This window comes from Pholcus phalangioides, unplaced genomic scaffold, assembly GCF_987345545.1.
Source record: "Pholcus phalangioides strain wild (caught in Gottingen) unplaced genomic scaffold, Ppha-v1.0 ptg000004l_1, whole genome shotgun sequence".
Classification (NCBI taxonomy): domain Eukaryota; kingdom Metazoa; phylum Arthropoda; class Arachnida; order Araneae; family Pholcidae; genus Pholcus; species Pholcus phalangioides.
The window spans coordinates 49,185,277-49,200,683 of NW_028301597.1; the positions used below are offsets into that span (position 1 = coordinate 49,185,277).

At 37.3% G+C, this 15,407-nt stretch overlaps 1 protein-coding gene and 2 non-coding genes across 3 annotated transcripts in view; all 3 read left to right on the forward strand.

Moving 5' to 3' along the window:
- LOC149087779 (uncharacterized) overlaps positions 1 to 15,407 on the forward strand; it is a 227,873-nt gene that overhangs the window by 18,177 nt on the left and 194,289 nt on the right. Inside the window, exon 3 of the mRNA XM_089231704.1 lies at positions 14,276 to 14,315. Within this exon, the coding sequence (XP_089087830.1) occupies positions 14,276 to 14,315 (40 nt within the window). The remainder of the gene's footprint in view (positions 1 to 14,275; positions 14,316 to 15,407) is intronic.
- Positions 13,090 to 13,162, forward strand: TRNAF-GAA (transfer RNA phenylalanine (anticodon GAA)). The gene has a single exon. It is a non-coding gene; the product is annotated as a tRNA-Phe (tRNA).
- On the forward strand, positions 13,172 to 13,243 carry TRNAD-GUC (transfer RNA aspartic acid (anticodon GUC)). The gene has a single exon. It is a non-coding gene; the product is annotated as a tRNA-Asp (tRNA).

Here is a 15,407-nt window from a genome sequence, read left to right on the forward strand (position 1 = left end):
CTTAAATGCTTTGATCTGGCCCACACTTTCCTAAAGGTTGAGCGCCCTTGTGTTAAAGCAGGGGTCTTCAACGCATGGCCTGCGGGCCACACTTCGCCTCTGGATCCTTTTTTGTCGTTACCCGCCGATCATTTTTTGAAAATGGTTGAAAACATTGAAAGACAATCAATGAAAGAAATAATTTTTTTTAAATAAAATTTCAGAATTAGAGGAAAAATAAATTAATTTCTCAATTTGTGTGATAGAAATTATTTCACAATAAAAAATATCGATAATTGCATAATTATTGAAAGAAATGGTTTCAAAATGGAAACGAAATAATTGTATAGAATTATCAAAATAAATTTACATAATTATCAAAATAAATTTACATAATTATCAAAATAAATTTACATAATTATCAAAATAAATTTACATAATTATCAAAATAAATTTACATAAGTATCAAAATAAATGGTTATATGGAGATGGTGGCAAATATTGGGGGAGGGGGCATGCAAGTTTACGCCTATGGTGATTATTCGAGTTAAATTTTTCATGCGTTGGAGTAGATCACAGTGTCCCAAACCTTTTTGTTCCATCGTTCTCCCCCTCCAGCTCAAATCAGCCATAGGCATGCCCCACATACTGCGAAGTAAATAGCCTGGGATCTTTGGTGGGTCCGCTTGACAGGGTTTTTCTTACGGGGTTATATCCTTTATAATGAATTTTTGAGTGAAAAAACAAAAATGTTAAAAATTGACCAGGATCTCTCGGACTCGAGTCCCGTCAGCCCCAACCTTGCGTGGGCTATTTATGCCCAGAGGATTCTATAAAAATATCTTTTATCGCCCTCACACACTCCTTCCGGGGTGATATTGATCGCCCATTTCCGGCAACATCAGCGTATAGACCATAGTTTCCCAAACTTTCTATTCCATCGCCCCCCCCCCCCTTCTTCAAAAAGTTTTTTCTTCTCATCGTCCCCACCCCAACTCATAGGAGGAGATAGACTTGGGAGTCTAAGAGAGCACGGTCATTATTTCTGGGGGGAGGGGGGGCACGATGATTATGATGTCAACTCATATATGCATATATATGTTACCGGCAAAGTATGAAATCCAGGCATTCTATAGAATGCCTGGTCGTTTCAGGCAAAGTATGAAATACCGGTTTTATTCTATACTTTGCCTAGGCATTCTATAGAATGACTAGTCATTCTATAGAATGCCTAAACACAAACCAGGCAAAGTATGAAATATCTTCTTCCAACAAATCTCTTTAGGGGCGGTATAAAATATTACATAAAATTAAAATTTTACAGAATTTTCGTCATTTATTTCCGGAAACGTTTCGCGGTATAAAATATTACAATTTCATCGCATTAAAATTTCACAGAATTTTCGTCATTTTTTCCCTGAAACGTTTCCCTTTCGCTCTCGTGGAAAAGGATCTGATGAGGGACGGTATAAAATATTAAATTTCATCGAATTAAAATTTCACAGAATTTTCGTCATTTATTCCCGGAAACGTTTCGCTCTCGTGGAAAAGGATCTGATGAGGGACGGTATAAAATATTAAATTTCATCGAATTAAAATTTCACAGAATTTTCGTCATTTTTTCCCTGAAACGTTTCCCTTTCGCTCTCGTGGAAAAGGATCTGATGAGGGGCGGTATAAAATATTACAATTTCATCGCATTAAAATTTCACAGAATTTTCGTCATTTATTCCCGAAAACGTTTCGCTCTCGTGGAAAAGGATCTGATGAGGGGCGGTATAAAATATTACAATTTCATCGAATTAAAATTTCACAGAATTTTCGTCATTTATTCCAGGAAACGTTTCCCTTTCGCTCTCGTGGAAAAGAATCTGATGAGGGGCGGTATAAAATATTACAATTTCATCGAATTAAAATTTCACAGAATTTTCGTCATTTATTCCAGGAAACGTTTCCCTTTCGCTCTCGTGGAAAAGAATCTGATGAGGGGCGGTATAAAATATTACAATTTCATCGAATTAAAATTTCACAGAATTTTCGTCATTTTTTCCCTGAAACGTTTCCCTTTCGCTCTCGTGGAAAAGGATCTGATGAGGGGCGGTATAAAATATTACAATTTCATCGAATTAAAATTTTACAGAATTTTCGTCATTTATTCCCGGAAACGTTTCCCTTTCGCTCTCGTGGAAAAGGATCTGATAAGGGGTGGTATAAAATATTACAATTTCATCGAATTAAAATTTCACAGAATTTTCGTCATTTTTTTCCGGATGTTTGCCTTTCGCTCTCGTGAAAAAGGATCTGTTGAGGGACGGTATAAAATATTATAATTTTATCGAATTAAAATTTCACAGAATTTTCGCCATTTTTTCCCGGAAACGTTTCCCCTTTCGCTCTCATGAAAAAGGATCTGTTGAGGTTCGTAATTTTTTCCGAAAACATGCATTGGCCAGCGACGGCTTCCATTCTTATTGGTATATAATCGCATCATTTGATCCACGATGTCGACTCCTTATTTAATTTCGTTATTGTAGGCAACTATTTCTGGGGTCTTTTTCACGTTTTCGTTGATAGTTACATCCAGGGGCGGTCTTAGGGCAGTGCGACCGGTGCAACTGCACCGGGCGCCAAATGAGAAGGGGCGCCGAAACGCGTTAAATATACATTACTAGAAAAATATCTTTAAGATACGTATTTATAAAAAAACTGTAAAATATATATGAAAAAAATGACCGAGATGAATTTTAAAAAAAACAAAGATTTGAGTGTGTATAATATTAGTTATTTTTCGAAACGGAAATAATCGATGGGCAGTTGTGCAGTGCATAATATGGCCCCTTCCCCAGGGCTGTAGCGTGCTTTCTCGGGGGCAGTCTTTTCTTGGAGTCTCCTTGAAATGGTTATGCTCAGAAAAAGGAAGAGTTACAAGCACCCCCCCCCCCTCCATTCGGCTCGTTGCACCGCCCAAATTGCCTCAGAATAGTTACGGGCCTGCCCAAGTTGCAGGGCCCGGTGTTTTAGCTGGCTGGTGTTAGCCTGTCCCTTCCGTTTCTTGGTACTGGTTCTGAAAGGGGTAATTTCAAATGAAGTTCATGAGTTTTATAAATATGAAAAGAAATCATACGGAAATATCACTAATTTAACCACTTTTATTATCATCTTAGCGCGTACGTGATGCGTGCACTACACGAATTTTACCATAAAACTCAATTAACATAAGTATGAAGAAGATTGATCCTCCGTGATGAGTATCCTGCACAAATGTGTGACGTTTTGCTTCTTTAATGTTTTTAAATCTCTTAATTAAATCAAACAAGTTGGGTTTTTATGCTTGTTTACAAGTTAAATAGCGGTGTGCCGGGGATGGGGGGGGGGTGTCACCACACAAAGAGTGTCTGATAATATGGTAGAATGAATCTGTCCCGTATGACTAGCAAAAATTGCCTCCTCTGGCACATCACTCTGGATTTACGCCTGGGGGGGGGGGGGCGCTGACTACTTTTTTTTGCACCGGGCGCCACTGGGCCTAAGACCGGCCCTGGTTACATCAGTATGAAGTGAACTCAGAACTAGAACATTTTTAATATTTTTTCTCTGATAAGATGTCAGTGTAATAATATCAGTTCCTGTTTTTGCAGTTGGAGGTTACCTCACGACGGTCTTTTTGAAGGGTCCCAACCAAGCTTGTCCTTTTAAAAAATTCACATAATCTCAGTGATGTAAAATAATCATCTGTTGTTTTGTTTCGAATTACATGTTCATAGACAAGTTGATTTGCTGGTCTGGTGTTATCTGTCCCAGTGTAATCGAAACTGATTTTCTGTCCATTCAGAATATATTTGGAATCAACGCAGGCAAGAAGCCAGAATTTTATCCCAAATTTATCTGGCTTACTTGGGATATACTGTGTAAATGGACATCTTGCTTTTGAGGGTAGAAGTTGTTCGTCCACAGTTAGATTGGACCCTGGTTTGTAGCAAGTCGCACTGTATTCTATGAATGAAATCCATAGTGAACATGCAAGAGAAAATTGGTCAGTTTTTAATATTTCAGACCTTTCAGATTTCAGATCGAATCGCATGAATTTCAAAATTTCTTTGAAACGATGTCTTGTCATTGTTTGGGGAAAAAATAGGGGACCCCAAATCTCGACGACCACAATGAATTCAGTAGGAAGTTTTTTGCACCTCTTGCATACATAATGGATATCGTTGCATCCAGTTCAAGCAAAGAAACTGACCAAGAAGTTTCATTCAGACGACGATGGGCTTCAGCTTCTGTATATGTCGAATCATTTTGTCGCAGAAAATAAGGCGTCACGAACCCAGAACACTTTCATTTATGTTTTTTGAACGCATAAAATGTGGGGCCTTGATTTTCTCTCAGTATATTTTGCGATCCTCGACATCCTAAAGTTGATGAAGGTTCTATGATTTTCCATATGCTCCCATCTGCTGCATTTTCTTAGATCATTTCTGTGGCTTCAACGAGTTATAATGAGTCACACCACGGTCATTTTCTGCACACGAGATCTAATTAGACCGGGACCCACAATTTATTGCCGATTCCGAACGGCAAGCTTGTTTCTATGCTCATCATCGAGAAGTTGGTGCACTAACTCCTCAATGGGGAACTTCCTGCGGTAGCAATTTTTTCTGCGGTCAAATCGCCGTGTCTGTTGTACCCCTGTGTCAGGAAAGTTTTCTGACAAAGACGAACCGGGTATCGAACTCGCGACACCTCTAAACATCCTTTGGTACTTTAGGCAAGTATCTTATCGACCTGGGCTACCGCGCCCGAGAAATAATTTTATATTGATTTAAATCTTCGTCATCAGAACCGCTACTTTCTTCACTACAGTTCGACATAGGGTAGATCTATGCTCTTCTGCACTTTCATCATAACTGCTTCCAGAGTTTCTCTCATCTAATCTTTACATCTCCTGGAGTATTTCTTCAGTAAATATACGTTTTCTCGTCATTTTAAACCAATGTTTCCCAAAGTGGGCAATATCGCCTCCTGGTGGGCGATAGAAAGGGCCAAGGGGGCGATAGAAGCCACGGGTATAACAGAGGATCCTATGGGTTCGCTTGAGTTGGGGGGGGGGATGAGGGAAAAATTTATCTGAAAAAGGGGGCGGTGGAACAAAAAGTTTGGGAAACTATGTTCTAAACTAACTGTTTGAAAAGATCACATGCACTCAAATTTTCTACGTCCAAGAATAAACAATTTAACGGATAATATGGCAAGAATGCTTGACAAAAACCAAAAATGACACACCTGCTGACGACACTTGCAGATAAGAATGAGAGGAAAAGAAAGGTCACGCACAAGGTCAAATGCAAAAAAGACTTTCAGAAGGATTATAACCTACTTAGAAATCAATTGTGACGACGATAGTAGTATTTACCGCATAATGTGCTAGAATATAAGAAAGGATCACTATGACCCCCCTCGGTCTTTCTAGGTATATCAGCTCGTAGCTTCGTTGTTAAAAAAGATAACGAAAGGAAGCTTTGGTATACAATAAGAACATGCTAATTCAGGAAAAGTCCAGAAATTCCAGGTGGTTCGGTTTATTCTTAGCAGAGATATGTAAGCTTAAACAGCGTGCAAGGTCAAAAAGACCCCCGTTTCGTCTTCCTACTGTTAATATTTCATCATTGATAAATGGAACTTGCAAATGCGGATTATGCGATATCATTTTGTCTTGAAGTAACAGAAATTTTCATCTACGGATTTATGAACAAAAAATATAATGTATAAAGCGCCCGTTAACTCATCTATTCGAGGGAAAGTGACCGTGGTATGTCGGTCACGGAAAACAAATTGGTATACGTAGGTTTACCGTATTTTATCGGTGGAAATACGGGAGATAGAGATCCTAAGTAAAGAATTGCTTATTGTTAGGCCGACCATATTTGCTCGAGAAAAATACGTGAAATTGGGATTCGAAATACGGGAAAATGCGGGACAATGTCAATTATCGCTAAATGATGCCAAAAGTAAGCGAAGTCGTTAACTCGTGCTAAACTCACAGAAAATTCGCCAATCGCGAGAAATAAAGTGCCACTTCAAATTACAGTGAATTAAAAAAAAACATGACAAATGTGTGAGATGAATATTCTTGTTTTTAGTCTCTTAATGAGGCTTTTTGAATCACGTGATATTTCCCTTTTTCTGGAGGGACATACATGGTAACCAATATGGCGACTGCCTGCGCAACTCATGAAAGACATAAATCAAAATTAAAGAAACGTAGAAATGAATTGTTTTTTTTTCTTTTTGATGGGTGCTAGATATTTCGAAAATTTTCTTGAAGCTCAAGTTATGGATTTGCCTGCTTTTGCTTCAAAAAATGCTTGATTAAAGCTGCGGAATTTCTTCAGTGTAATTTATGGGCCCATACATATTAATTCTCATTTTTGTGCTTGAGAAGATATAAATCAATGTTATTGCATGAATATCTAACTCAAAAGTAGGTCCGGCTAATTATTTTATATTTAATTTCCTGTGCTTCATATTTCTAAGCGAACTCAATTTTTCGAAAATCGAGAATTCAGTTCAATTTTTAAAATTATTGATGACACGGAAAACCCTACTAAATTTCCACATTTCTACGGTAAATTCGGCAATTTTAACATTGATGCAATTTTAACACAGAAACAAACTTTACGTCAGGTTGCACTACACGTACACGCACATTCCCGCATGTACCGGTTCGTTGGGGGGTTCCGCGGGGGGGGGGGGGGTGCATGTGTGATGTAGCAGTAGTAGGTAGGGCCTCCAAAAAATGGCTCGGGGATCCATGATGTTCTTAAGTCAGCCACCTCGTTGGGCAATTTGCCTGTTGTGGCGTTGTATTTGTATTTGTATTTCCATGGGAAAAACATGCTGTGCTTGTCCCTCCAAGTGATACTGATACTGATGATCATAGGCGTACTCAGAATTTTCTCGAGGGGGGATTTGAAATTTGTTTACCCTCTGAGGGAGTTTTACCTTTTTTCCTGTAAAATAACACTATAATCTTGACTCGGGGAGGGGAGGGGGTGGTTAGAACCCCCCCCCCTTTGAGTACGCCAATGCTGATGATGATTATGATATCTATTCCAAAAGCCTCATTATCGTGATGTAATTTCTAAGCTGGAAAGATAATTTTAATCGTTGATTTGAAGAATAAAAAGTCAAGTTGACTTCGTTGAAAATATTTGAAAACTCGGGACATTTCTGCGAAAAAGTCGGGACAGCAAAAAAACAGAAAAAAACCGGGACTGTCCCGAGAAATACGGGATGTATGGTCACCCGGCTTATTGCTATTCTATCTCTCAAAAAATTGTCAAATGTTGAAAAATTGCAAATTATGGTTAAAATTGATGGGAAAGAAATGCTGATGGGTATGTACGAAGAAGGACTACAATAAATTGCAGTAAATAAAAATGTATTTCACGAAATAAATGTTATGTTAATGATATTTTTTTTTAAATGTCTTGTTTTTGTTATGTAAAAAAGAAACACGTCACAAATATACGACATGAACGTTTATGTTTACAATCATAATTAATCGTACCGTGATTTGTAAGAAATTAAAACTATCTTCCTCAACGTTTTCAGTCAAGTTTCAGTGAGTCAAGTGAGTTTATTTGAAAATACGGGACATTTTGAAAAACAAATTCGGGACAGTGAAAATAAAAGATAAATAGCAAAATATAGGCCTTTTTAGCAAACGTTTTGTGGTGACCTTATGCATATGACACATATGTCACGCATTTCTCGGGACATTCCAGGGACATTTTCACTTTATTTTGGCTGTCCCGACTTTTTTGCAAGAATGCCGTGGTTTGTCGCGAATGTTCTACATTGAAGAATCTACAAAGCGTACTTTTAGATGGTTATAGTTTTATACTTTATTAAAATCAACTATTGAAATTATATTTCGACGCATAAATTATATCACTATAATTACAACTATGAATAAGAATATTCACCTCACATACGTCATGGCTTTTTTACTTTCTTGATAAAGTGATCCTCAAATATGTTCAAGAGATTCTGTATGATCTGTCCAGGGAATTTGTTAATGCTAATAAACATCCATGCCCGAGAGAATCAGGGTTCGAACCAACACTTCCACAGTGAAACGCTAGCTCCCAAACTACTCCACTGCAAGACGGCAAATACTAAACGTTGATTTAATTGTTTGCCCCTTCAAACGTTTTATTTCGTTATTTTACAATGTACTTCGTGGAATCCAGTTTTGTTCACTGCAATTCTCTCAGAGTAATGCTTTGTTTCCTGCCATTGGTGTTTTTTAGTGATCTCTGCAAAAGTTGGCAACTTTGTTTACATTCGGCGGCAGTTATGGCGATGATTGGCGATGTTCCGTATTTTACCCGTATTTGAAATCCTGAGTTCCGGTATTTTTCTCGAAGAAATTTGGTCAGCCTAAATGTGCAATAAAACTTAGTGACACGGTTTTTACAATCTACCAAAATTACGTGAATTCTTTGGATACCAATGAAATCATTTACCTCAGCTTTGGGAGCTTACGTCAGTGGTGAAATAATTGACGTTATGTGTCTCATCAGGCCCCTAGCCAGAAATTTCATTCCAAGGCCAAGGGAGGATCACTTTCATTTCGTGGGGAGGGACCAAAGTCATAGAAAACTGGTTCCAAAATTTTTTACGTCGTGGGGTACTTTTCAGAATTGTTATCATTGAGCACTAATTTTGACAGCATTTACAGGTTTGTGCCATGTATAAAATACAGTAATTATGATAAATCTGGTGATTATGCATAATCGCCGGTTATTATGCACAATAATTTCATCCGTTTTGATCAGTGATTATCCATAGTAATCGATATAAATCCGGCGATTATGCGTAATTACAGATTTATGCCATTTTGTTTACAGTAACATATTCCACGAAAAACGTCCGAAAGCGATAAAATGTAGTTGTCCGTATCAGATTTGAAATTCCAAAAAGAAATTACCCGGTTAAATTCAGTTGTGATTTATTTTGACGAATGAATTTTAATTTGACGAAAATGTGACATTTTATATCGTCCATCCACAGATCCCTTGTCAAGAAAGCCAAAGGAAAAGTTTACAGAAAAAAAATTAAGAAAAATTATATTAAATTGTAATCATATAAATTGAATATTTTATACCACCCCTATAAACAGATCCCTTTTCCAGAGAGCCAGACGTTTCCCGGAAAAATCGAAGAAAACTGTTTGAAAATTTAATTTGACGACACCGTCCCTCAAGGGATTCCATCTCAAGAGAGCTAAAGGAAAATGTTTGAAATTGAAAACTGTGCGAAAGTTTAATTTGACGACACCGCCCTTCAAGGGATCCCTTCTCAAGAGAGCGAAACAGAAATGTTTCCGGGAAAAAATGACGAAAATTCTGTGAAATTTTAATTCGATGAAATTGTAATATTTTATACCGCCCCTTCCTTTTTCACGAGAGAGAAAGGGGAAACGTTTCCGGGAAAAAATGACGAAAATTCTGTGAAATTTTAATTCCACGTAATTGTAATATTTTATACCGCCCCTCAACAGATCCTTTTTCACGAGAGTGAAAGGGAAACGTTTCCGGGGGAAAATGACGAAAATTCTGCGAAATTTTAATTCCACGAAATTGTAACATTTTATACCGCCCCTGAACAGATCCTTTTTCACGAGAGCGAAAGGGAAACGTTTCCGGGAAAAAATGGCGAAAATTCTGTGAAATTTTAATGCGACGAAATTGTAATATTTTATACCTCCCCTCAACAGATCCTTTTTCACGAGAGCGAAAGGGGAAACGTTTCCGGGAAAAAATGACGAAAATTCTGTGAAATTTTAATTCCACGAAATTGTAATATTTTATACCGCCCCTCAACAGATCCTTTTTCACGAGAGCGAAACGGAAACGTTTCCGGGGGAAAATGACGAAAATTCTGTGAAACTTTAATGCGACGAAATTGTAATATTTTATACCTCCCCTCAACAGATCCTTTTTCACGAGAGCGAAAGGGGAAACGTTTCCGGGAAAAAATGACGAAAATTCTGTGAAATTTTAATTCCACGAAATTGTAATATTTTATACCGCCCCTCAACAGATCCTTTTTCACGAGAGCGAAACGGAAACGTTTCCGGGGGAAAATGACGAAAATTCTGTGAAATTTTAATGCGACGAAATTGTAATATTTTATACCTCCCCTCAACAGATCCTTTTTCACGAGAGTGAAAGGGAAACGTTTCCGGGGGAAAATGACGAAAATTCTGTGAAACTTTAATGCGATGAAATTGTAACATTCTATACCGCCCCTGAACAGATCCTTTTTCACGAGAGCGAAAGGGAAACGTTTCCGGGAAAAACTGGCGAAAATTCTGTGAAATTTTAATGCGACGAAATTGTAATATTTTATACCTCCCCTCAACAGATCCTTTTTCACGAGAGTGAAAGGGAAACGTTTCCGGGGGAAAATGACGAAAATTCTGTGAAACTTTAATGCGATGAAATTGTAACATTCTATACCGCCCCTGAACAGATCCTTTTTCACGAGAGCGAAAGGGGAAATGTTTCCGGGAAAAAATGGCGAAAATTCTGTGAAATTTTAATGCGACGAAATTGTAATATTTTATACCTCCCCTCAACAGATCCTTTTTCACGAGAGCGAAAGGGGAAACGTTTCCGGGAAAAAATGACGAAAATTCTGTGAAATTTTAATTCCACGAAATTGTAATATTTTATACCGCCCCTCAACAGATCCTTTTTCACGAGAGCGAAACGGAAACGTTTCCGGGGGAAAATGACGAAAATTCTGTGAAACTTTAATGCGATGAAATTGTAACATTCTATACCGCCCCTGAACAGATCCTTTTTCACGAGAGCGAAAGGGGAAACGTTTCCGGGAAAAAATGGCGAAAATTCTGTGAAATTTTAATGCGACGAAATTGTAATATTTTATAACTCCCCTCAACAGATCCTTTTTCACGAGAGTGAAAGGGAAACGTTTCCGGGGGAAAATGACGAAAATTCTGTGAAACTTTAATGCGATGAAATTGTAACATTCTATACCGCCCCTGAACAGATCCTTTTTCACGAGAGCGAAAGGGGAAACGTTTCCGGGAAAAAATGGCGAAAATTCTGTGAAATTTTAATGCGACGAAATTGTAATATTTTATAACTCCCCTCAACAGATCCTTTTTCACGAGAGTGAAAGGGAAACGTTTCCGGGGGAAAATGACGAAAATTCTGTGAAACTTTAATGCGATGAAATTGTAACATTCTATACCGCCCCTGAACAGATCCTTTTTCACGAGAGCGAAAGGGGAAACGTTTCCGGGAAAAAATGGCGAAAATTCTGTGAAATTTTAATGCGACGAAATTGTAATATTTTATACCTCCCCTGAACAGATCCTTTTTCACGAGAGCGAAAGGGGAAACGTTTCCGGGAAAAAATGACGAAAATTCTGTGAAATTTTAATTCCACGAAATTGTAATATTTTATACCGCCCCTCAACAGATCCTTTTTCACGAGAGCGAAACGGAAACGTTTCCGGGGGAAAATGACGAAAATTCTGTGAAACTTTAATGCGATGAAATTGTAACATTCTATACCGCCCCTGAACAGATCCTTTTTCACGAGAGCGAAAGGGGAAACGTTTCCGGGAAAAAATGGCGAAAATTCTGTGAAATTTTAATGCGACGAAATTGTAATATTTTATAACTCCCCTCAACAGATCCTTTTTCACGAGAGTGAAAGGGAAACGTTTCCGGGGGAAAATGACGAAAATTCTGTGAAACTTTAATGCGATGAAATTGTAACATTCTATACCGCCCCTGAACAGATCCTTTTTCACGAGAGCGAAAGGGGAAACGTTTCCGGGAAAAAATGGCGAAAATTCTGTGAAATTTTAATGCGACGAAATTGTAATATTTTATAACTCCCCTCAACAGATCCTTTTTCACGAGAGTGAAAGGGAAACGTTTCCGGGGGAAAATGACGAAAATTCTGTGAAACTTTAATGCGATGAAATTGTAACATTCTATACCGCCCCTGAACAGATCCTTTTTCACGAGAGCGAAAGGGGAAACGTTTCCGGGAAAAAATGGCGAAAATTCTGTGAAATTTTAATGCGACGAAATTGTAATATTTTATACCTCCCCTCAACAGATCCTTTTTCACGAGAGCGAAAGGGGAAACGTTTCCGGGAAAAAATGACGAAAATTCTGTGAAATTTTAATTCCACGAAATTGTAATATTTTATACCGCCCCTCAACAGATCCTTTTTCACGAGAGCGAAACGGAAACGTTTCAGGGAAAAAATGACGAAAATTCTGTGAAATTTTAATTCGACGAAATTGTAATATTTTATACCTCCCCTCAACAGATCCTTTTTCACGAGAGCGAAACGGAAACGTTTCCGGGAAAAAATGACGAAAATTCTGCGAAATTTTAATTTTATGTAATATTTTATACCGCCCCTAAAGAGATTTGTTGGAAGAAGATATTTCATACTTTGCCTGGATTATGTTTAGGCATTCTATAGAATGACTAGTCATTCTATAGAATGCCTAGGCAAAGTATAGAATAAAACCGGTATTTCATACTTTGCCTGAAACGACCAGGCATTGTATAGAATGCCTAGGCATTCTATAGAATGCCTGGATTTCATACTTTGCCGGTAACATATACATTAGATCAGTCAACTTGACCTTTGACGCTGGGGGGGGGGGGGGGGGCACACACCCCCACCGGACCCTTCCATCTCCTACTTAGGGAAACACTAGTATAGATAGATCGATATATATTCTAGAAACTTTGGATCGATAGCTCTCTTGATAAGCTTCCAATACTGTTATCATTAGACTGCATAAACTGCCATCTATCTTGTAGTTTTGTAACTATCTTTTTGAAAGAGGAATTGTTTTTCGAATAGCAATGGGAAAATTCCTGTGTTGATCTAATTGTTGATGACGGCGGTGGAATGGCTTCAAAGAAGTTTTGTTTCTTTAGTCTTATCTATTATAAATGACTACCTCCTATTCTACATGTAGTTCGGTACAATCTTGCAACATTCATACTATTGAACGTCGCTAAGGCTTGGTCAGCCGTGCCGAAATAGCTCAGTTGGGAGAGCGTTAGACTGAAGATCTAAAGGTCCCTGGTTCGATCCCGGGTTTCGGCATTGGTCTGTTCCTCGGTAGTATAGTGGTGAGTATCCCCGCCTGTCACGCGGGAGACCGGGGTTCGATTCCCCGCCGGGGAGACCTTTTTATTTTATTCAAGTGATCATTAAATTAACAAAATTAATTATTCCAACAACAAAAAAAGAAATGTTAAGAATTAATTTTTTTACGAAAATGAAAAAGTAATTATGGAATTACAAATAAATGGGGGAAAAAAAAGTAAATATAAAATCAGAAGTGAGAAATTACGAATGAAAAATCAATTATTAAATCGTAAAAATGAAATTAAGAATGAAAAGGTAATTGAAAATTAAAGGTAATGAAAATGGTGGAAACTAACTGAAAATGAAAAAAAGTGATTAAATAACGAGAACGTAATTAAAAATAATAAAAAATTAATTATTCAATGAAAAAAAATTAAATAAACTACTTCATGAAAAAAGTAATTATGAAATTCAAAATAAGTAATTATTATTAGATTAGAAAAAGTAAATATCGAACGAAAAAAACCAATTATCGAATGAAAAAAAGTTAATTTTTACCAAATTAAAGAAATCGTCAAATTAAAAAAAAACTTACCAAATTTCGAAAAAATAATTAATAAATTTAAAAAAATTTTGAAAACGGAAAATAAATTGAAGTATAAGGAAGACGGAGAAAGGTGAAATATAGAAAAAAAATTCTACATCATATGCTTAAAAGAGCGAAAATCAATAATTTCAATCATCGATATCACGGTGAATTCTTCTCTGGATGTTCCTGTGTAAAGTTACGTTTATTTTTTTCCTTGATGGGGGAGGCATAAGAAAATTTTATTTCTCATAATTTCCGCAGCTATTAATTATTTCACGAGGTAAAAAAATACACGCACAAAGACGAATTTTTTCTTTCTTTTTTATGTTTAACTAATAATTTTCTCGTTATGTTACTCCAACTCTGGAATGGACAGTAAAATTTTCACGCTAGTTTCCGACACTTTTTTTTGGCACACACAGTACATTTGTAGTTATAGAAGTCTAGTCAGCTCTGAATTTTTTTTTTCCTGTTTTTATTCTTTCAGTTCTATTCTCGTAATCAGTGGAACTAATTTGAACGAATTTTCTCTGTTTCAGATGCTGTGTTTTCGATTAGTTATTAGCTTAGAAGCGAAAGGTGAGTAAATCCATGATAGAAAAATATTTTTCTTTGATTGAGGGGAATTATACTTTTCACATGGTGAAGCGCACACACACACACACACACTGTTCTAATAAAAATATCAATAAAAGTAGTAAGTAGTATTTAACCAAACCAAGTTTTGTAGGAGGTATTTTATTAAACTCTTATAGTGCAATACTGGCTTAAGACCAGGATTACACTATAAAAGTTTCGTGGAAGGTCTTTCACAAAATTTGGAAAAAGCAACTAATAAGCCTATTGGTTAAATTCCCTCGAATGTAACCGATACGCTTCTTGGTTGAATTTGTCAGGTTTTGTAAGAGATCTTTTATGAAACTTTTATAGTGCAATCCCGGCCCAATACTGAAGTTTTTGTAAATTAAGGAAACAGATATTTTTTGGCTATTGTGCTGAGGTGAACTCATTACGAAAAGTCATCTTGTCTCCGCCGGGACTCGAACCCAGGCTCAATTGCATACCAGGAAACCATGCTACCATCTACACCACTGGCGACACGACCCTGACTTCTTCATTTCACGCACTGCGGCGCGAGGCGCTGAAATAGATGCATTTTAGTAGCCCCTCTAAACTTCGGGGAATGGCGGGGAATGGTCCCCAGGTGGGGCGGTAGAGTAAGGAAGGCAGGGTCATGTCTCCAGTGATGTAGATGGTCGCATGCTTGCCCGGTATGCAAGAGGGCCTGGGCTTGAGTTCCGGCGGAGACAAGATGACTTTTCTTTCCGAGTTCAGCTCAGCATAATAGCCAGAAAATATGTTTCCTTGATATCTTAGGCTGGGAAAAGTTGTCCATCTCTAACAGTTTACGCGCATAATAAATACCATCATATCAATGTAATTGAATAAAAGTTGATTCAAAATAAATGAAATTTTTCATTTCATGAAGTGAAGCGACAGTTTGAGATTCATTGACTCAATCTTATTTAAAATTCAATTTCAAAATTAAATTTGAAATTTCAAATTTTTTTAAACTAACATATCTTTTTAGGAAAACGTCATTAAGACGGAAACAAAAGCGACAAAACATTTGTTATATGCGAGGTTGTTGCTTTCATCGACGTTATAAGC